Consider the following 22,117-nt stretch of genomic DNA (forward strand, 5'->3'; position numbering starts at 1 on the left):
CAGGAGGGGAAGAGAAAGAGAGAAAGGAGAGGGGGAGGGGTGAAGAAGCAAATGGTTGCTTCTCCTGTGTGCCCTAGTCGGGAATCGAACCTGGGACTTCTACACACTGGGCTGATGCTCTACCACTGAGCCAACCAGCCAGGGCCTATACTTATTTTTAAGGCTACATAAGCTGAGACTGAGATTGCCTTGATTTTGTGTGTGTGGTTTATGTTCCTTTTCTCTTTTTAAGATGAGCCATTGTAAAACTTAAGATTTTTCAACTGTAGGTAGAAAGTATTTTAGAATTGCTTTTGAATATTAATAAAGTTACTAGACCCCAAGAGAGGTGACTTGGTGGTTACAAAATTAACTCAGGAATGGGGATATTTTTATCCCGTTGCAATAACACACAACAGATGGAATCAGTTTTGAAGTTTTCAATGTGGAATTTAAATCTGGTTTTACTTTGCTATTTTGAGACAGTTTGTCTTTTTCTAACATTTTAACCTGAACAATGGCTTTTCCTCCATTTATAAGTAAGTTGTTTTAATGACCTAAATATAACAGATTTTAAAACAGCAACCAGTTAGAATGAGAAGAGTGTGAACTTTAGTGGAAAACTTCCATAAACCTGTGATAAGGGTTTAGGGGTCTGGTGTGACGTTTGACCTACCTCCACTCTTAATGAGGATATCAAAGAGGTCGTCCATCTGCTGACTGTGTGCACTGGAGACCTACAACCGAGGAGAATATAAATTATTTTCTTTCGTACAAAGCCGGAACTGGGAGCACCAAGGGACCTTACAGAACATGTAGTTTTAATCAGTCATTTGATAATTTTGAAAGCACTGAGGTCTCCTGAGGAGTGAAATCATTTATCCAAAGTGTTAGAGCTGGTTAGCTGACAGAGCAAGAATGGGCTCATCCCCAGCTCTGCTGACTTGTGCACTGACTGCATTTTGAGAGGCTTCTCATACTTTCTTTTAAAAATGTCTTAATTCACTTGCACTTTGGTAAAAGTATAAGGTATGTATAAAAGTGACCATGCTATATTTTTTCAGCTTTATGACAGTAACCTGACATATAGTAAATTGCAGTTATTTATCTGAAGTATACAATTTGGTAAGATTTGACATGTATACACCCACAGAATAATCGGCAAAATCAAGCTAATGAATGTTCCACTGCTGCCGGTTTCCTCACACGCCTGCGTGACAGTATCATTCCCAGGCAACACTGATTCATTTCATGAAAGATTAGTTTACATTTTCTAGAGTCTTACATAAGTGGACTCATAAAATATGTACTTTTTCTGATGGTGGGGAGGTGGCTTCTTTCCACTCCGCATGATTTTGAGGTTTATCCATGTTGTAGATTACACCTTAGGAGTGACTAGTTCATTCCTTTTTATTGCTGAGAAGTTTCTTTGTAAGAATCAGAAGTTTGTGTGGGTTGTTTCCAGATTTTGGCTATTACAGATAAAGCTGCTTGAACATTTGTGTACAAGTTTTTGTATAGACTTATGCTTTCTTTTCTCTTGGATAAACACCAAGGAGTGGAATGACTGGCAGGGTAGTAGGTGTGTTTAATTTTTAAAGAAATGGCTGTTTTCCAAAGCAATTGCACCATTTTACATTTCCACCAGCAACATATGAGGCTTCCAGTGGCCCCACACTCTTCAACATTTGGTACAGTCATTTTAATTTTAGACATCTAACACTTTGAGTAGTATGAACGTTCATGTACATCTTCGAGTCTCCTGACCATCCAGAGTACGATCGTACCTGTACGATGGCAACATTAAAAAAGGCAAATGTGGCTCTGGCTGGTTGGCTCAGCAGTAGAGCGCTGGCCAGGCGTGTGGATATCCTGGGTTCGATTCCCGGCCGGGGCACACAGGAGAAGCGCCCATCTGCTTCTCCACCCCTCCCCTTCTCCTTCCTCTCTGTCTCTCTCTTCCCCTCCCGCAGCCAAGGCTCCATTGGAGTAAAGTTGGCCCGAGCACTGAGGATGGCTCCATGGCCTCTGCCTCCCGGTGCTAGAATGGCTCTGGCCACAAGGGAGCAACACTCCAGATGGGCAGAGCATCACCTCCTGGTGGGCATGCCAGAGTCTGTCTGACTGCCTTCCCACTTCTAACTTCAGAAAAAAAAAGTGAAAATCTTCTCTTTATTCTTTCTTTTATTATAGTTGTCTGAAGTTTTAAGTATAAATAAATGAAAACTCAAATCAGAAAAAAAAAGGCAAATGTATGTTCTTCTTGTTTCCATAAATTGGTTATCAAACAAACACGATTTTAAGTTAATAAAACTGTAACTAGAACTAATTTCATTTTTTTGGGAAAAAAAAACTCACTCCTGGGGGTCAGCGAGCATGAAAAATACTCACTACTCAAAGGGCTAATAGCTGTGGAGTTCATGTGCTTCTGCTTAATGACTTGATGCTGGGCATCTTTTCATGTGCTTGTTTGCCATATATACAATCTTTGGAGATGTCTGTTCAAACCCTTTGCCTACTCCAGACTTCTTATGCTTACTATTTTTATGGTATATCTTTTTCCAACCATTTACTTTCAACCTGTGTCTTTGGATTTAAAGTATGCTTTTTGTGGATGCACACTTAGTTATCTATTGCTCTATTACAAATTTTCCAAAACACTTAGTGGCTTAAGACACTGAATAATTATGATCTCAGAGTCTGTGAGTTAGGAATTTAGGAAGAGTTTAGATGGGTAGTTCTGGTTTGGGGTCTTTCATGAGGTTGTAGGCAAGATGTGGGCCAGGTTCCAGCCACCTCCAGGCTGGGCTGGGTCTGTTCTTATAAAGGTGGCTCACTACATGACTGGTAAGCTGGTGCTGCTTGTCTGGGGATGGGGGCGCATCAATTCCTGTCCACATGGCCTCCGCAACAGCTGCTGGGCTGTCCATGTGGTGTGCAGCTGGCTCTCCTCACAGCCAGCAGTCCGAGAGCAAGGCAGGAGGGGTGTGCCTTTTACACTGTGTCAGAAGTCGCACACCATCGCTCTGGCCAGTTCTGCTCATTAGAAGCCAGTCACTAAGTTCAACCTCGGAAGAAATATAAAAAAATTGGCAGTTATATCTTAAAACTACCAACAGCATATACTTGGCTGTTTTTATTTTATCTCATTCTGATAATCTCTACAATTATATTGTTTACTGGTCTGTCTTGTGTAATCACTGATATGGTTAAGTTTACACTCGCCATTGTATTTTTTCTATTTATCCTATTTTGTGTTTTTCCTCTCCTGTCCTTTAAAAATTTTTGATTTTCCCATCTAAAAACCATTAATTTGTTCCGAGTTTATTTTGTTTAGATTCTACATAAAAGTGAAATCACACAATATGTGTCCTTCTCTCTCTGGCTTACTTCACTTAGCATAATACATCCATGCTGTCACAAAAGGTAAGATTTCATTCTTTCTTATGGCTGAGTAATACTCCATTATGTCTATGTACCACATTATCTTTATCCATTGATGACTTGGGTTGCTTCTGTATCTTGGTTGCTGTAAATAATGTACCAGTGAACATAAGGTTGCATATGTCTTTTCAAATTAGTGTTTGGATTTCTTTGGATAAATACCCAGAAGTGGAATTGCTGGGTCCTAGTTCTCTTTTTAATTTTTTGAGGAACTTCCATACTGTTTTCCATGGTGGCTGCACCAATCCCACCCACAGTGCACAAGGGTTCCCCTTTCTCTACCTCCTCACCAGCACTTGTTTGTTGATATACTGATAACCATTCTGACAGGTGTGAGGTGATATCACCTTGTGGTTTTCATTTGTATTTCCCCAGTGATTAGTTATTTGGAGCATCTTTTCATGTTTGTTGGCTATTTGTACGTCCTCTGTCCATTTTTTAATCAGACATTTTTTGTGTGCGTGAGAAGTTGTATGAGGTCCTTATATACAGGGTAGGGCAAAAGTAGATTTCCAGTTGTTCATATGGAAAATAATACAATAATAATAATAAAAGAATAAACTGTTTTGTGTACTCACAACTGGAAACCTACTTTTGCCCCACCCTGGATTTAGGACATCAGTCCCTATCAGATGTATCACTGGCAAATACAGTGCGTCTGTAAAGTCATGGTGCACTTTTGACTGGTCACAGGAAAGCAACAAAAGACGACAGAAATGTGAAATCTGCACCAAATAAAAGGAAAACTCTCCCAGTTTCATACCTATTCAGTGCAATTCAATGTGGGCTCACACAGATTTTTTAGGGCTCCTTAGGTAACTATCCCGTATAGCCTCTACAGACTCGTCACTGACTGATGGCCTACCAGAACGGGGTTTCTCCACCAAACTGCCGGTTTCCTTCAACTGCTTATCCCACCGAGTAATGTTATTCCTATGTGGTGGCGCTTCGTTATAAATGCGCCGATATTCACATTGCACTTTGGTCACGGATTCGAATTTAGCGAGCCACAGCACACACTGAGCTTTCCTCTGTACCATCCACATCTCGACTGGCATGGCCGTGGGCTGCTCTGCTGTATACACGGTGTTACGTCATCATCTGCACATGCGCACATGCTGCCACATCATCCTACAGAAACTGGGAGGGTTTTCCTTTTATTTGGTGCAGATTTCACATTTCTATGGTCTTTTGTTGCTTTCCTGTGACCGGTCAAAAGTGCACCATGACTTTACGGACACACTGTGTGTTCTCCCTTTCAGCAGGCTGTTTTTTCATTTTGTAGATGGTTTCCTTTGCTGTGCAAACTTTGGTTTGATGTAGTCCCATTTTTTTTTTCCTTGCCTGAGGAGACATAGCCAAGGCAATATTACTAAGAGTGCTATCAAAAAGTTTACTGCCTAGGTTTTCTTCTAAGACTTTTATGGTTTCAGGTCTTACATTTAAGTCTTTAGCCCATTTTTAGTTTATTTTTCCCAACATCATTTATTGAAGAGGCTGTCTTTACTCCATTGTATGCTCTTGCCTCCGTTATCCCAGATTGACCATATAGGCATGGGATTATTTCTGGGCTGTCTACTGTTCCACTGACCATGTGTCTGTTTTTATGACAGTCCCATGCTTCCAGCCCCGGAGAGACCTACTCCTCCCACTCTCGCCCTGAGTCCGTCAGTTTAGTCCTCCCTGGTGCTTTCAGAGCTGCTGCCCCAGCAGAGGGGCTTCAAGTGAGTGAGTTTGTGGTCAAGTGAGTCAAAGGCATAATTACCTGCAACAAAAAGATTTCATAATGTATCAAATTGCTGTCACACTTCTTATCCCTTTTACATTTGATGATAGAAAGCATTTGAAATGACTTATTCTTGCTCCCACCCCTCCGAAAGCAGTTGCTAGGGTGTCAAAATGCAAATGAAAATCCAGATGTTTTCTGTCTCCTGATCCTGCCCATTTTCCATTACAGTGGCCACAGATACTGAAAAGAGACAGCTACTGTTAGCACACAGATGACAGGGCAGGCCTGGTCAACACAGAGACTGGAAGGAACCACACAGGACGGGAGGATCATACATTCCTAACTGTAGTCGCAGTCACGTCCCAGGCTACAGCCGAGGTCAGTGTTTACCTTAAGTGAGCCCTATCCACTGTCTTTCTGCTCCGGGAAACAGACCACTTTCTTTTCTTCCTCAAAGCACCATCACTACCAACAGCGCCCAGCCCAGGAGCGCTCAGTGGTCTCTCGTTCCTGCAGACTGTCACTATGCGCTGGCCCTGTGAAGTAGCTCTCCTGTACCCACCACTGTGAACAAGGTATGTGTTTCTCCATAGGATTTTTTCCGCCTCCTTAATCTACCAACACTCGAGTTCAGGTAACCCTCCTTAATTCTGATCCTTTGAGTCTAATGCATAAAATAAGCTGTAAAACTGCCATTTTCCTGGTGATCAGTTTGTAAGTTATGAAAATGTGTAATCAGAATGTTCCATACCAAAAATATAATAATGCATGTAAATGTGCATAAAAAAATAACATAGAAGCTGCCATTCCCAAGCCATAGACATCGTCATGCCTGGCCTCCTGTATCCTTAGTGCAGGCACGTCCTTTCCTCCTCTCCCTCCCTCCCATCTTCCAGAATCACTACCTGGGATCCCATTGATATGTAAACTCTAAAGAAACAAAAATGATGAAAAATACCCCAGAAACAGACCCATACACACAGAGAACAAGCTGATGGTTGCCAACGGGGAGGGTTTGGAGGGATGGAAATAAAAACGTTACAACAAAATGCGGACTGTATACAGCCCACCCATTCAATAGACATTTAAAAGACTGAATTATGAAGTAGTATAGTATGATCCCAACTATATATATATTTTTATTTTTTTGTATTTTTCGGAAGCTGGAAACAGGGAGAGACAGTCAGACAGACTCCCGCATGCGCCTGCCAACTATATTTTTAAAAACAGGCTCTGGACGTAGAATGGCTTATATACCGCAGAATGTTAATGAAAGGACTCTGGGTGGTAGGACGACTGGGGATTCTTTCCTATCTTATACTTTTCTGGGATGTCCACATTTTCTAAATGAACACACAGTTTTGCAATTAGGAAACAAGTCATGCAAAGATTGTCAAGAGACTAGATGTGAGCAAAACATAAACATTAAGTGAAATGGTTGTAACAAGCTCGTGGGAGCCCAGGAAAAAAAAGGATATCAGATTGTTTCAAAATCTCACACATCAACATGTCTCTAAATGTGTGAGAACTGAAGAGGAATGCTCAGAGCTGACTTAGATTTTTCTTCACTCTCCATAACTAGCAACTTGTCAATTTCCCTTAGAAGAAAGGTCTTATATAGGAAAAAAAAGAAAAAAGAAAACAGGGACCTGTATCAGTCACGTGTATGCTAACATGATCCATCCCTGGGCCCCAGAGGAAAAAGTTACAAAAAGTTACAAGATAAGGCCCTGGCCAGATGGCTCAGTGGTAGAGCGTCCTGGCGTGCAGAAGTCCCGGGTTCAATTCTCAGCCAGGGCACACAGGAGAAGCGCCCATCTGCTTCTCCACCCCTCCCCCTCTCCTTCCTCTCTGTCTCTCTCTTCCCCTCCCACAGCCGAGGCTCCATTGGAGCAAAGATGGCCCGGGCACTGGGGATGGCTCCTTGGCCTCTGCCCTAGGCACTAGAGTGGCTCTGGTCGCAGCAGAGCGACGCCCCGGAGGGGCAGAGCGTCGCCCCCTGGTGGGCGTGCCTGGGTGGATCCGGGTCTGGCGCATGTGAGAGACTGTCTGTCTCTCCCCGTTTCCAGCTTCAGAAAAATACAAAATACAAAAAAAAAAAAAAAAGTTACAAGCTAAAACCTGAATTTCCGAGTACTTGAAGGTTACAGGGCTGCTGAAAGCTAGCTGGGAGTTGGAGTCTTCATAGTAAGGGGTATTTTAATTCTAAGTAGCATTTAAATGCGAACAGGGCTTCTAGCCTTGAACTCTGTATTTCTATTGCGGTGAGTCCATCACAGAAAAGGGGTTCGATTTGGAACGACAGATGAAACAAACCACTGGCCTCACTCACCTCTGGAAGACAAGACGGCGTGCTGCGCGTCTGCTTGATGGCCTCCTCGTAGCGGGGAGGGTCCTTCGTCTTGGGGACGGGGCTCCCAAACAGAGAGTGCTGGACGACAAACTGCTGGGGGGGTGGGGGCGAGCTCGGCTGTGCAGAGCAGACGGGGGCGGGGGCATATGTCAGCTCTGGGCAGTGAGCCTCCTCACGCCCGCCCGGGCTGCGCTCAGTGCCGCAGCTCCTCCCACGGCCCTCCCAAGCCTGTGAGGCTGACGGCACGGGTGGGCTGCCTTCACCGTGGTAACAGCTAAGCTGCCCCTGAACAACGTCACCACGGTATTCCCAGCTATGACCCCCACGAATACTGACCATCAATCACCCCAAGCCGAATGCTCTGGCATGCTCTGTACCCAGTATTCGTTGTCACTGCTGCAGTCCTCCAGGCTTACCTTGCTGGGAGGGTTCGGTCCATTTTGCAGGGACGGAAGGGGCGCACTTCTGGACTGGAGGGCGCTGCTGGACGTCTTGTTCGTAAAGGGCTGCTGGGCGGCGGGCGCGGGTGGTCTCGGATAGGACAGGACTGTATTGGATGCTGAGCTTGTGAAAACCTGTAATGAATATTTTCCCCATCAGTTTGTCCTTTTGCTGTTCCTACTAAAGAAAACCATGTTTTCAAATGGGTCGGCAAACTTTTCTGCCAAAGGCCACAGTGTGCACAGTTCTGGGTCTGCGGCCGCGCGGCCCCTGCTGACTGTGCACTCAGCCGCCGTGCACAGACGCAGCCTGGGTAACTGGGCGCGGGGTAGGGTTCCAAACCCACTTTACAAAACCAGGTGTGTGGGGGGGTCTGAGCCACAGGCATTGTTTGCCACCCTGATTTCAAGTGTCAAGAGGTCCCTTTGCTCAGTGGCCTGTCTTCAATGGCAGTGTGGACAGTGCTTTGCGGGAAACCAGCATTCGCTGAGTCTAATTTCCCTTGTGAACGACAAGCTGAATTTCTTATATTCTTCAGTAGGATGATCGCATCTACTCTTTGGGCTTTAATGTTCCTGATGAACCTAATGTTCCCAGGCCCACCTCTCTCTCCCAACCCTGCTCCCAGTGCCAAGGCCACATACATACATAAATTTGGGACATCTCCAATTTCATATATTCCAAACTGAACCTCCCTCTTTCTTCTACCCCCAGCATCTGAGGGAAATTAATTCCCGATTTTGCTTTCATATGTACTTCTTAAACTTGAATAAATGGAGCCATCAGCCATCCTGCCTCGTCCCTGCTGAGCTCACACTTCTCAGCAATGACTCTCGGCTCAGACCTGTTTTCCGCCGTCCTGACCCAGGTCCTTATTATTTGTCGCTGAAAGCCTGCCCTAAGCCCTCACTGTGCCTCCCTACCTGTCAGCCCTCCACCTCCGGGGTCATCTTAACTCGAGTGCACACCTGACGGGCCTGCCACATGCAGGGGCTCCTCTGCCTTTAGGGCGAAAGCCTTATCACTGCCTGGCCCCTGCCATCCTACCAGAGAGGCTACACGTGCTCCATTTGCCAGTTGCTTGAAAAGTTCTTCAAAGTCTCACATGCCCCACTTAAACCCCACCTGCTGAGAAGCTGTCTCCTGTTCTGTCAGGCAGAGGTGAGAGACTTTCTTCCTGTGGAACTACAAAGTGATCTGTTTAGCTCCCATGAAGAGCCGAAGGGTTACATTTAAAGCTTGTTACAGCCTGACCAGGTGGTGGCGCAGTGGATAGAGCGTCGGACTGGGATGCGGAAGGACCCAGGTTCGAGACCCCGAGGTGGCCAGCTTGAGCAAAGAGCTCACCAGCTTGGACCCAAGGTCGCTGGCTCCAGCAGGGGGTTACTCGGTCTGCTGAAGGCCCGCGGTCAAGGCACATGTGAGAAAGCAATCAATGAACAACTAAGAAGTCGCAACGCGCAACGAGAAACTGATGATTGATGCTTCTCATCTCTCTCCGTTCCTGTCTGTCTGTCCCTGTCTATCTCTGCCTCTGTAAAAATAAATAAATAAATAAAAAATTAAAAAAAAAAAAAGCCTTTAAAAAAAAAAAAAAGCTTGTTACAAATGTATATAGCCAGACTACTGATATTGCAGCTGTATTTCACAGAACTTGTTTGCTCATAAAAATATTTAATATACTTTATGCTATTGATATCTTGAAAGAAAAAAACTTATACCCTGTATTTTTATTATAAATAAATATAAGTATTTCTTAAACATGAAAGTATGTGTAAATGTGTGTGTATTTATATCCCTCTAAACAGGATTAATTCTCTGGGTGGTGAGTTCTATAAATATACTTCTCTTATAAAAATTTAAATTTCCTAGTATTTGGTAAAAAATTTTTTCCTTTAAGTTGGAAGTAATGATTCCTAATTTTAGTACTGAGACTCAGTGAATAAGCCATTACTTGTCCTGTCTAGATACTATTTTTCTCTCCCTAAAACAAAACCATCTCAACATGTGAACATTCACTGGGCTTGTCAGTACACTAAAATGTTACTTTGAGTCCCAATAAGTAACATGCAGCTAGAACCCCTGCATGTTTCAGAGGAGAGTCCAAAAGAGAGACCTCATGTTGATATGGTTGTTCTGACCCAAGAAGTCTTTTCTGTCCCTAAAGCTGTCTCAGCCCAGACAGCTCACACCACTTGGAGCTTATCTATAGGTCCATCTAATTATCTAGGTTCCCTAATATAGAAGATGAAAACGCTGGGACCAATACTGGTTCTCAAGGTTTATAATAAAACGTAAGACCTATTTTTTTTTTTTTTGCATTTTTCTGAAGCTGGAAATAGGGAGAGACAGTCAGACAGACTCCTGCATGCACCAGACTGGGATCCACCTGGCACGCCCACCAGGGGGCGAAGCTCTGCCTCTCTGGGGCGTCGCTCTGTCGCGACCAGAGCCACTCCAGCGCCTGGGGCAGAGGCCAAGGAGCCATCCCCAGCGCCCCGGGCCATCCTTGCTCCAATGGAGCCTCGGCTGTGGGAGAGGAAGAGAGAGACAGAGAGGAAGGAGGGGGGGGGTGGAGAAGCAGATGGGCGCTTCTCCTGTGTGCCCTGGCCGGGAATCGAACCCAGGACCCTTGCACGCCAGGCCGACGCTCTACCATTGAGCCAACCAGCCAGGGCCATAAGACCTATTTTTGAGGTCTTAAGATCTTTCTGGCAAGGAGATGGGCACACAGCTCCACCTACTGGGTAAGTGGGAATTTTGGTTACTTTGGGGGCTATTTAACATCAGAACTTTTGAGTAGGAACTTGTGTAGAGGACACTGAGCCCTAGATAAACACCATAATTTTAAAGATGAGGATGTGGACCCTCAGGGAGAAAGTGAACTGTGTCTAAGGCCCAACGTATAGTGAACCAGAATGATAACCAGACACCTGGGCTGCTGGTTCTTAATCTGTGCGGCAGCAAACTCAAAATATGTAAGGATCCTCTTTAAGAGACACTTTTCAGAAAGTATCTCTGTCATCTTCAAATATCTTTTCCCTGGGTACAGCACTTTCCCCCTTCACAAAAATGGGTAATTTAATAAAAATTTATTTAAAACCTAGAAAATTCTATCTATGAAGAGTAAAAGAAGACCTTTGAAACTTTTACTTAGAGAAGTTGAACTGTGAAGACACTCTGTCTCACTAATGGAGGCTTTCTCTTTCCAAAGTCGGTGGATACCCGGCAGCCTGATGGCGTCCGGCCGGAGGTTCCCCCGATCACAGAGAACACGGAGCTCCCAGGAGGGGCTCTGGGGGCGACGCCCTGGGGGCAGCAACGCACCGGTTCCGTCCACCCACCTTTCTGACTTGCTGTGGCTGGCTGAGCACGCGGGGCGGGAACGCATCTGCTTTCTGAGGTCCAGTCGGGGCCACACCTGGGGACAGGGTGGGGGCTGCTATCTGAGGCTGAGTCTGGACTCCTGCTTGTGCTGGCGTCTAAGGAAAAAAAAATCAATCGTCAGAATCAAGAGTGTGGATGTGGAATGACTGGTCTTTTGGGGATATCTAAAACGAAATAAAATGTTTATAGATACACACTTCAACTCACTCATGCCTAAATTTGAGCCTTAATAATTCTAAACCATAGAGTTTAACACTGGACCAGTTATTTTCATCAAATGTGCTCTTATTATTACTTAAGTGGCTATGATGTTCATTTGAAAATTTTGTGAAAACAGAAAACTGAAATAAAAAGGAACTGTAGCAACTATACACCTAGTAAGTCAGGCATGATAATGATTTTAAGAGCGGCAGGGAAGCGTGAGACCCAAGAGTCCAAATTCCTGCGTGTAAGCTGCAACACGCACTCTGGGGACAGTCACCTGTGTCAGCACACACAGGGCGAGTGAAGCGCCCTCCTCTCCCAGAACGTCAGCCCTAACGAAAAACGTTTAGAAAACCTGTATTAAGAGCAGACTAACAGGGCGACTGCTAATGCCAAGGGTCTGGGGGTCATGCCTCCAAACCCCAGGGAACACTGCGCTAAGAGTATCTGGGTAGTCAAGGTTGAGGATCACTGCTTGTGGTCCACGTTAACCCCAAGGAAATCACATAAAACACAACATACATAAAAAGAGTAAGGTTATGTGGGCCTAAACGGAAGTCCCGCCAATAACAACTCTCAGCAGCCTCAATGACATGCTCGTTCCTGCCTTGTGGTCACCTGTGCCTTCACGTGGCATCCTCACGTTAATGGTGCCTTTTGAGGACTACATTTGGGGGGCAGAACAGAAGAGGGACACAAAGGATTGAAAACTCTGGAGGCAGAAGGCTGCGGTTTAAACATGATTCTGTCCTCCTGCAACTTGCCAAACCTTCAAGGGCCTCGGTTTCCTACCCAGAAACGGCTTTTATCACTTGGATAAGGCCTTCTGGGAAGGGAGAATTAACTGAAGTAAGCCAGTCAAAGTACTCAGTGACAGTAGCTATTATTATGATAATGTCCTAGGCTTTTAAAAACTATGGGTACAATAACTTCATTAAAGGTAAAGGGTAAAAAAAGCACCCGTTTTTTGTGGGTTTTTTTTTGTATTTTTCTGAACTGAGAAGCGGGGAGGCAGACAGACAGACAGACTCCGGCATGTGCCCAACCAGAATCCACCCGGCATGCCCACCAGGGGGTGATGCTCTGCCCATCGGGGGCATTGCTCCGCTGCGGCCTAAGCCATTCTAGCGCCTGGGGCAGTGGCCATGGAGCCATCCTCAGCCCCTGGACCAACTTTGCTCCAATGGAACCTTGGCTGTGAGAGGGGAAGAGAGAGACAGAGAGGAAGGAGAGGGGGAAGGATGGCGAAGCAGATGGGAGCGTCTCCTGTGTGCCCTGGCCGGGAATCAAACGCGGGACTTCAACATGCAGGGTCGACGCTCGACCACTGAGCCAACCAGCCAGGGCAACACACTGTTTTTTTACTCTATAAAACCAGCGCTGATGATTCAAATTTATAAACCTCCCCACCCCCAAACAGTTTTCTGCAACTGTGAAGCCTGATTGGGATGCATTTATGCAACAGCTCAGGTGCCTGTCACTAGTGGAGTTTTGTCCCGTGCAGGCTGCGAGGCAAAGTCGTTAGAAGACAGACTTCACACCTGGAGTTTGAGGCTGCTGACAGGGAGCTGCACAGAGGCGACGCTGGGGCCATGCAGGGACACCGGCAGCAGCAGCTGGGCAGTCTGTGCCGTCAGCAGAGCCTGCGGCTGGGCCACGACGGGCGGTGGCTGTCCCCGGGAGCTCACGTAAAACTGGGGGACGATGCTCTGCTGCTCCGCCTGGGCCACGGGCACCTCTTGTTTGATCACTACAGCCTTTTTGGCAACAAGGGTTGGGCCACCTGCAGAGACAGGCTGGCCAACAGAATGGCTGGCTCCAGGCACAGGCTGCCTGGGGCTGGCGCAGTCCGCGAGCAAGGCCTCGTCTTTGACGGAGGGGCCGACGCCACCATGCTTCTGCTCTAACTGAGTGCCGGGATTAGCGGGGGTGCCCGGCAGGGGGTCCAGCGGCCGCCGCTGCTGCCCTCGTTTCTCAACCTCGAGCTGCATCTTCAGAACCTCCACGAGCTTCTGCTCTTGTTCCAGTTTCCGCTTCAGCTCTTCGATCTGCTTCTCCTTCTCCTGCAGCTTGCGGTCCTTCTCGGCGGCATCCAGCTCCAGACTTGACAGGGTGCTGCTGGTGGGACTCAGGCTGTCTTCATTGCTTGCCACTCTCAGGGGAGAGGAGCACAGGAACTGGGAAGGGGACATCATGGTCATAATCTCAGTGAAAGTGTCTGCCATGTTAGTGTCCTCGGTGCTGAGACTGGACTGTTCGGAGGGAGCCGGCGAGATGGGCAGTGGCGAGGTCACACTGTCCGCATGGGCTGCGTTGCTGGGTCCAGCAGGTGGCAACTCTGCCTTGCACGTGGTGCCTGAGCTGGTCACGCTGCTCTGTAGTGTGGTAACTGGCAAGGCCATGGTGACATCTGGGTTACTGGTGACAACGGCAGATGTTGACACTGCCACAATGCCATCAGCAGCAACACCGTTGCTGTTCATTTCCTGGTAGGGTTTCAGGCGTTCAATCAGGTTCGGTTTGGTGCCTGACACCGGAAGACCCCTTAACTTCAGTTCTGTCTTCAGCTCCGACACCTGGAAGTACAAACAAATTAGCTTTCCTGGTACTACAGCTTTCTGACAAAACTACAGGACACACCTGTGACCAGCAGAGGTGCCACATCTGTCAGATGACCCCAGAGTATTGCGTATCTGAGAGTGGGACAGCTTTCTTCTCACACACGGAACACCCACAACCTCAGACCAGTGATAATAAAGCAAGGGCTTTCAGTGGGTAATTCCTGTTATGTCACAGAAAAGATTTACTACTGGAAACGATGGTAACAGCTAGATTTATGGAGTGTTTACTATGCGCCAGACACTATTGGAAGTGCTTTATTCTTTCAATTATCTACATATTAGGTGTAGTTATTATTGTTCCCATTTTAAAAATGAGGAGATTGAGGCAGAGAGAAGTTGAATCACTAGTCCAAGTTAACACAGATAACAGAGGCTGAGCTAGAGATCACATTCTTAACTGTTACATTTCCTTGCTCCTCCCAAACTTGGCAGTGAGCAGGGAAGAAAAAAAACGTGCCTCTGGAATCAGAACAGGTATATATGCTGGCACATGGTATATGCTCCATAAATGAGTTATTACTGGTAATTGCAGTAACATTGTAAAATAAACTTAATGGATATAAATAGAAAGTACCTCTATAAGAGTTATATTGTTGGTAAAGTAGAATGCCTACTGAAAACTATCTACATCTGCTAGACAAATCTGGCAGACATTTACATTACATTTTTGGGTGCTTACGGGTGAATAAAGTCTATGTAGAATGATCACCTTTAAGTCATCCAAGCTAGAAGGCAGGGGCCCTGGCTTTCTCACGGGAGCAGATGTATTCTGTCTTGGCGTGTTCGATGTGCTATTGTTCAAAGCTGAATTCCCACTGTTGTTATTTTTGTCATTGACTGGCCTTCAAAAAAAAAAAAGAGAAATTAGTAATTGTAATAAAATAATTTCTGGATTTGACACTGCTTCTGCTAAAAATTTGTTAACTTAGGAGGAGAAAAATATCATGGTCATCAATTAGAAGATTCAATATGGTAAAGATATCAATCAAATTAGTTGCCAATAAAATCATGCAGGATTTATCTGCTTGTTTTGTAGAAATTGAGAAAGTGATCCTGAGCTTTCTATGGAGATGCAAAGGCCCACAGACGGTCACGGCATCCTTGAAGAAGGAAAGCAAAGCTGGATGAACCGTCCGCCAGACACACCGACATTTATGACAAAGCCAGTCACTCAGATGGTGCCGGTGCGGGGACAGAATAACAGACGGGAGAGATCAGAGAATGCAGAGACAGACTCCCTCCTACATCAGCCCCTGACTTATCACAGAGGCGACACGGCACTGCAGTACAATTAAAAGGTATTGGGCCAAACTGGGTATTCATACTGGAAAAAGCAGAGCTCTTGACTGACCCCTGCCTTGCCTTATCCCCCAATCTGAAAACAATAAAGCCTTCAGAAGAGGGCTAGGATAATATCCTTGTGGCCTCTGGATAGGCAAAGATTCTTAAACTGGACACAAAAAGTACTAACTAAAAGGAACTGTAAGAGGGTAAAGAGTCAAGTCATAGGAGAAATACTTGTAATACATTTTTTTTTTCTGACAAAGGCCTCATATCTACAATATAGAAAGAAGTCTTACAAGTCAGTAAGAAAAAGATCCAATGGGAAAATCCTGAATAAGGATACCACCAGAAAGTATCCAAATGGTCAATAAATATGTTAACAAGGCCTAGACTTCAACAGGTTTGAGGAAAATGCACATGAAAAGCACAACAAAACAGTCCGGCACGTCCAGAGCATCGTGGCTCTACTGAGTGAGCTTACTGGGTGAGACTGCCCACACCGACTACTGGGAACAGCCAGAGCTCACTCTCACACAGCTGGCAGAGCGGGGAAAACCCACACCTGTCCTCTGACCCAACAACTTCCTAGACAGACACCCGACAAAGATATACACTTGTCAACCAAAAAACACAAGCTATTTATTATGGCATTTTCCCTAACAGCCCCAATAGGAAGCAATCCAATTGTCCATCAAGAGTATGATGAGTGGATACATTATAGAAGACTAGACAGCAATAAAAATGAACTACTATTTGCACCAATAAAGATGCATCTCATAAATATAATGTTGAGGAAAAAAAACCCCACACACATGTAGTATAGGGTTGGATTTATACAACATTCAAAGCAGGCAAGACTGATCTGCGGGATAGAAGTCAGGTAGTCACCCAGAGGCCGACTGCTAATGTTCCATGTCTTGATTTGAGTGGTTACAGGGGGGTGCTTGCTTTGGCATCCATTTTTACTTAAGATTTATAGACTTCTCTATGTAAGTTATACTGAATCTTTAAAAGTTTATTACAAACTGCTGTTTAATCAGTTTCCAAATTTCCAAGTTAGGTGTTCCTGTACTACCTTCCCTAGGTGCCTGTCCATACCAAACCGAGATCCCGCTAACTTTCTTTGTGACATTCCTGGCAACAATGGCATTTCCTGGACTCCTATGAAAGGCAGGGGACATGATGGCTGACACTACAATCAATTCCATGGCAGCCCGAGGCTTTACCATCATATAAGCCTTGGTACCGAAGCCGGAGACTCTGGGCTCACATTCTGAAGCAAGGGTCTGAGGTGACCACTGATGGGTGGTCCGTGACCGGTGAGCATTCTCCCTTGAGGGTCAGCCCGGAACCTGCGGCTCAAGCCAGCTCTGGCCTTGTCAACAGCCAACTTTGTACGTTCACTTGAATCTTTTAAATCTGCTTTACATTCTGTTGAAGTTAAATACCTGAAGTACTTGAAGTTTCTTGAATATTGGATGAAATGACAAATATTTTCTGTTATTCTCCTTTCTAAAAATTCAACTTTTAAATCTTATTTCCGAATTATGAAAACATTTTATTTAAATCAGTTTATTAACTTTATTCAATACGGTCCCTGCAAGGAGGCTTTTTAGACGCTCTTTTCCTAATCACTCCCCCTATGAAGTTTGAACCCATAGGTATACTCTGTGTGCGTCTGTGCTTATTAAATAAAAGTGCAGGATTCCCCTCAACCAACATCTGCTCCCTTGCGAATGAGACCATCTCCTTGAGAATGCGTGATTTAGATTCTACAATACTCTTGGTTACTATGATTAACAGTTCAGTGTTTAATTTAACCTTTAAAATTATAGAAATGAGTTGCTTTAGTCTTTTCCTCAAATCAAGAGTAAAAGGCCAGGAGCGGGGTGACGAATGTGATCACTGTGTAGATGAGAAAGCTGAAGTGGAGAGAGCGGCGTGACCGCCCGGGACCCTTCGGCCAGGGTGTGGCCGCGCTGGGATGACAGCGTTGTCCTCAGGCTCTTGCTCCAGCCCACGGCACCGCAGGGCTGCACTACCAAGCACATTCCACTCCTGCGGGTCCTGCAGGACGTCTGCATTTAGTTTCTTGTATGGAGTTTGGGTAAAAATAAAGTGTGCGACAACATGGATGGACCTGGAAACTATTCTGTTAAGTGAAATAAGCCAGTCAGAGAAAGAAAAATATAATATGCCCTCACTCATTTGAGGAATCCAATGAACAACTGAACTGAGGAATGGAATAGAGACAGAGGCGGGATCAAAGGGTCCAGAGGGAAAGTGGACAGAGGGAAAGGGGATGAGAGGATGGGATCAGAGAAGGGAAAGAGATTGGTGAAATTATATACACATAACACAGCTTTATACAGAGTGGAAAACCAAATCCTAGAGGGAAGGGGGAAAAGGTATGAGGGGAGGGGGACAAGGGGAACATGGGGAGGAGGGAATGCATTCAGGGGGACACTAGAATCTATGTAAACACAATAAAGTAAAATCAATAAAAAAAATGAAGTGTGTTAGAAAACATCTGCCCTTGAGGACCGATGGTAAGACTTTGTGTGGTGAAATCATTCTCAAAACTCAGTGACCTTCCCTCCTCCCGCTCCTGGGTCCTTTTGTGTGATGTTTGCTTTGGATGGCTTGGCTGGGTCACATTAGCAGTAGGATGTTTGAGAAGGACTGGGGAACTTAGCCTTGATGGAAAGACAGCTGTCAGAGTTCAGAAACCCTGCACCTCATACATATCTTCCCATCTACAGAGCCAGCCCCGTGCAGCCAATTTTTCATTAGAGAAAAGACTATTTCATACACAGCACAAAACACCCTTTTATGGGGTATCAGTTGAACAGCTTCCTCATCTGGGAATGGTCAAACACATCAGTCCTCCTAGCTAGAGGAGCTGTGGAAGATGATGCCGATGTGGTGAGAGCCCACTGCTTGGAGCACAAACACAGCCATCGCTGCTGCCATCCCGCGGTGCCCACGGAGGGCGGCGCAGCGGGAGCCTCCCTAGACCTGGACAGAGCTGCAGAGTGGTGGCCGCCTGTCTCTCGTGCTCTTCCAGCTCTCCTGGCCTTCCTGCTCCCCTGCCAGTATCAACAGCTCTCTCAGGCCTGTTTGCTTGTAAATAATAACCTGCTACAAGATTCTTCCCTCCTCCATCTCTGCCTTGATGTTGTAGATTTAAACACTTCACAGTAAGGTCTGAATGACTGACTGGTCTAACCTTCCTTGACATATTTGGTTCTTGAAAGAAAACAGTGAACTGATAATCATTAGCATGTGAGGAGCTGTTTCTTTTTCTTTTTCTTTTTCCGAAGCTGGAAACGGGGAGGTAGCCAGATAGACTCCTGCATGAGCCCAACTGGGGTCCACCCGGCACGCCCACCAGAGGGCGATGCTGTGCCCATCTGGGGTGTTGCTCTGTTACAACCAGAGCCACTCTAGCGCCTAAGGCAGAGGCCACAGAGCCATCCTCAGCGCCTGGGCCAACTTTGCTCCAATGGAGCCTTGGCTGTGGGAGGGGAAGAGAGAGACAGAGAGGAAGGAGAGGGGGAGGGGTGGAGAAGCAGATGGGCGCTTCTCCTGTGTGCCCTGGCCGGGAATCGAACCCGGGACTCCTGCACACCAGGCCAACGCTCTACAACTGAGCCAACCAGCCAGGGCGAGGAGCTGTTTCTTACAGAGACACTTTTTAGTGGGTCTTGTTTTCTACTAGAAAACAAGGGGCTCCCATGGAGGAAGGCTTAGCCTGCCTGTAGAAACAAAGTGTATACAGATCCTGTGGTTATAAGTCAAGGGGCTTAATAAAAAAGAACCATTTTCCTTTGTATGAAATTAAATCATTTTCTAGAGTTTCTTTTTTCAAGGTGAATGTAAATAGCCCTTTCTCCTAAAAAGTAAACATAATGAAGGACGGGGGTTCTGCAATTTTATGTCTCCCAGAAAAAGCACACTGAGGATATATAACTAGAAGTGTCCTTTATTACCTAATTAAAACAAACTATGGATGTCTTGCTGTGGATTCAATCCCAGAAACTGTCAGTTGGGCTCAAACGTTGGAAACATGTTCTTCTCCACGGTTATTGGTTGCAAAGACCTTTTATTTACTGTCTTGGAATGCCCTTCTCTCCTCTGTTCCTTCCTCTCCATTATCACTGCCCTTTTACCTCCTCACATCAACTTTGCTGCAAAGTTTCTCACTGGGGCTTCCTATTGCCAGACTCCCCTTCAAACTATCCTTTCCTGCAAGTTATTTACCATGTTCCTATGGCCCTCTGAAGTATCTACCACATCAAGATTAGAGTCGGCCCAACTTTGGGTTTCTCTGGACACTGGCTCTACTCAATTCTGTTCTCCAATTTTCTTAAAAATTAAACATGTTCATTATTTAACAGCCATTTTCCTCACCATCCAATAAACAGGCATTGCTCTCTGTACTTCCACACATACCATCCCCTTTGCTTGGAGGGGCCTTTCTGAGTTTCAGACTCTTTCCCACATAAATATCCTCTCTTTTCATTACACTTTTCTTGACCACTCTAGTTTTTTGTTTTAAATTTTCCATTGATTTGAGAGAGGGGGAAGGGGTAGAGAGGGTGATGGGGGGGGAGAAAGAGGGAAGGGGGGGAAAGTGGGGGGAGAAAGAGGGAGGGGAGAGAAAGAGGGAGGGGTGAGAAAGAGGGAGGGGTGAGAAAGAGGGAGGGTGAGAAAGAGGGAGGGGTGAGAAAGAGGGAGGGGTGAGAAAGAGGGAGGGTGAGAAAGAGGGAGGGGGGAGAAAGAGGGAGGGGGGAGAAAGAGGGAGGGTGAGAAAGAAGGAGGGTGAGAAAGAGGGAGGGTGAGAAAGAGGGAGGGTGAGAAAGAGGGAGGGTGAGAAAGAGGGAGGGGTGAGAAAGAGGGAGGGGTGAGAAAGAGGGAGGGGGGAAAAAGAGAGAGGGGGGAGAAAGAGAGGGGGGAGAAAGAGAGGGGGGAGAAAGAGGGAGGGGGAGAAAGAGGGAGGGGTGAGAAAGAGGGAGGGGGAGAAAGAGAGGGGGGGGAGAGAGAGGGAGGGGGGAGAAAGAGGGAGGGGGAGAAAGAGGGAGGGGGAGAAAGAGGGAGGGGGAGAGAAAGGAGAGAGAAGCATCAACTCGTTCCACTGAGTTCTGTTTTTCAGTTGTGCACTGAGACCACCCCAGTTTTTACGGTCATGCTTTTTAAACTGTGTACACCAGTCTTATACGCTTATGTTTTTCTCATATTCTCATAGTATTTACTACTAGGCAAATCTTTCTTTGGTGAGTATCTGAAAAGTCACTTCTAACTGCAAAAATGCAGAACCTATTTTGGAGGACGAAACCTGGACTGTCATGCAGGCTATTCTCACGAGGACTTCAGATACCTTATGAGAAGCTTTGATGACAAGAAAATGAAAATGGTCATTAAGTACAAATAAATCACAACATCCAACCTTCAGTAAGTAACGTGTCCTCACAAACCCCCCAGAACAATGCACGCTAGCAGCCAGGCCCGCCCCGGCCCCGTACTTGAGCGGTGCGGGCAGGATGGTCTGGTAGTTGTAGTGTTGCTGCTGTTGGCTCAGGATCTGTAGCTGCAGGAACAGCTGCTGCTGCTGCAGCAGGCGGGCGTAGTTGGAGTCCAGCTGGGGCTCGCTCTTCTCACCCTTCTGGTCTGGTGGAATGTACTGGTGGTACTTCAGCTTCTTTACCCGTGGTTTGGGATCTTTGCATTTTTTGCTGCGGTGCTTGTCATTTGGATTCTTGGGATGGCTTTGCTGTTTGTGAGAAACAGGGAGTAAGAACATTTTAAGAGATGCCACCACATGCAATCTATTTCACTGTGCCTCAGTGATTTGAAATGAAAAAGCAGCTTCAGAACTGGTAGGGCCGCTTGGGAAAGCAATATACCACATACATTTGGAGAGCCAGGAAAACATTTGCATATTCTGCTGACCAAGAAATCTTGCTCCTAAGAACTTATTTCTCCTGTTGCCTTGTTCCCTTAGATCAGTGGTCCCCAACCTTTTTTGGGCCATGGACTGGTTTAATGTCAGAAGATATTTTCATGGACCGGCCTTTAGGGTGGGACGGATAAATGTATCACGTGACCGAGACAAGCATCAAGAGTGAGTCTTAGACAGATGTAACTGAGGGAATCTGGTCATTTTTTAAAAATAAAACATTGTTCAGACTTAAATATAAATAAAACGAAAATAATGTAAGTTATTTATTCTTTCTCTGCAGACCGGTACCAAATGGCCCACGGACCGGTACTGGTCCACGGCCCGGGGGCTGGGGGTTGGGGACCACTGCCTTAGATTACGGGCAAGGTGTTCAGCTTAGCATTATCCATTCAAATTCAACAAACATTCACCGAATTTTCTGTGTAGACACACTGCTAAGTGTTTACATTTATTACCTCCTTTAAACATACAACAAAAAGATTAAGTATATTTTACTATAATATTTTATAGCTATTAAAATTAATAAAGTATATGCAAAAACAGAAAAGTACTTCAATGAGAATAAAGCAGAATAAAAAGCTATGCATTTCTATGGAAAATATCACACAAAAATTTTGAGTAATGTGATTATCAGCTTAATCTTTCAAAAATAGTTTTTATTTATTTTTAAATTATTATTATTATTATAAGTGAGAGGAGGGAGATAGTGAGAC

At 45.6% G+C, this 22,117-nt stretch overlaps 1 protein-coding gene and 1 long non-coding RNA gene across 9 annotated transcripts in view; one reads left to right on the forward strand and one right to left on the reverse strand.

Moving 5' to 3' along the window:
• The window catches only part of LOC136334515 (uncharacterized), a 55,905-nt gene extending 39,137 nt beyond the window's left edge, over positions 1 to 16,768 (forward strand). Inside the window, exons 3-6 of the long non-coding RNA XR_010731170.1 lie at positions 5,381 to 5,530; positions 5,610 to 5,727; positions 15,195 to 15,456; positions 16,527 to 16,768. This is a non-coding gene — a long non-coding RNA (uncharacterized lncRNA). The remainder of the gene's footprint in view (positions 1 to 5,380; positions 5,531 to 5,609; positions 5,728 to 15,194; positions 15,457 to 16,526) is intronic.
• The window catches only part of MRTFB (myocardin related transcription factor B), a 309,731-nt gene that overhangs the window by 7,081 nt on the left and 280,533 nt on the right, over positions 1 to 22,117 (reverse strand). For all 8 annotated transcript variants that reach the window (XM_066274807.1, XM_066274805.1, XM_066274810.1 and 5 more), the window contains 7 exons: positions 20,968 to 21,215; positions 14,868 to 15,000; positions 13,079 to 14,113; positions 11,291 to 11,428; positions 7,922 to 8,080; positions 7,485 to 7,622; positions 656 to 716 (listed from right to left, as the gene is read on the reverse strand). In XM_066274807.1, coding sequence (XP_066130904.1) covers positions 656 to 716; positions 7,485 to 7,622; positions 7,922 to 8,080; positions 11,291 to 11,428; positions 13,079 to 14,113; positions 14,868 to 15,000; positions 20,968 to 21,215 — 1,912 coding nt within the window. The remainder of the gene's footprint in view (positions 1 to 655; positions 717 to 7,484; positions 7,623 to 7,921; positions 8,081 to 11,290; positions 11,429 to 13,078; positions 14,114 to 14,867; positions 15,001 to 20,967; positions 21,216 to 22,117) is intronic.

The sequence above is a fragment of the Saccopteryx bilineata genome, chromosome 4, assembly GCF_036850765.1.
Source record: "Saccopteryx bilineata isolate mSacBil1 chromosome 4, mSacBil1_pri_phased_curated, whole genome shotgun sequence".
NCBI lineage: Eukaryota > Metazoa > Chordata > Mammalia > Chiroptera > Emballonuridae > Saccopteryx > Saccopteryx bilineata.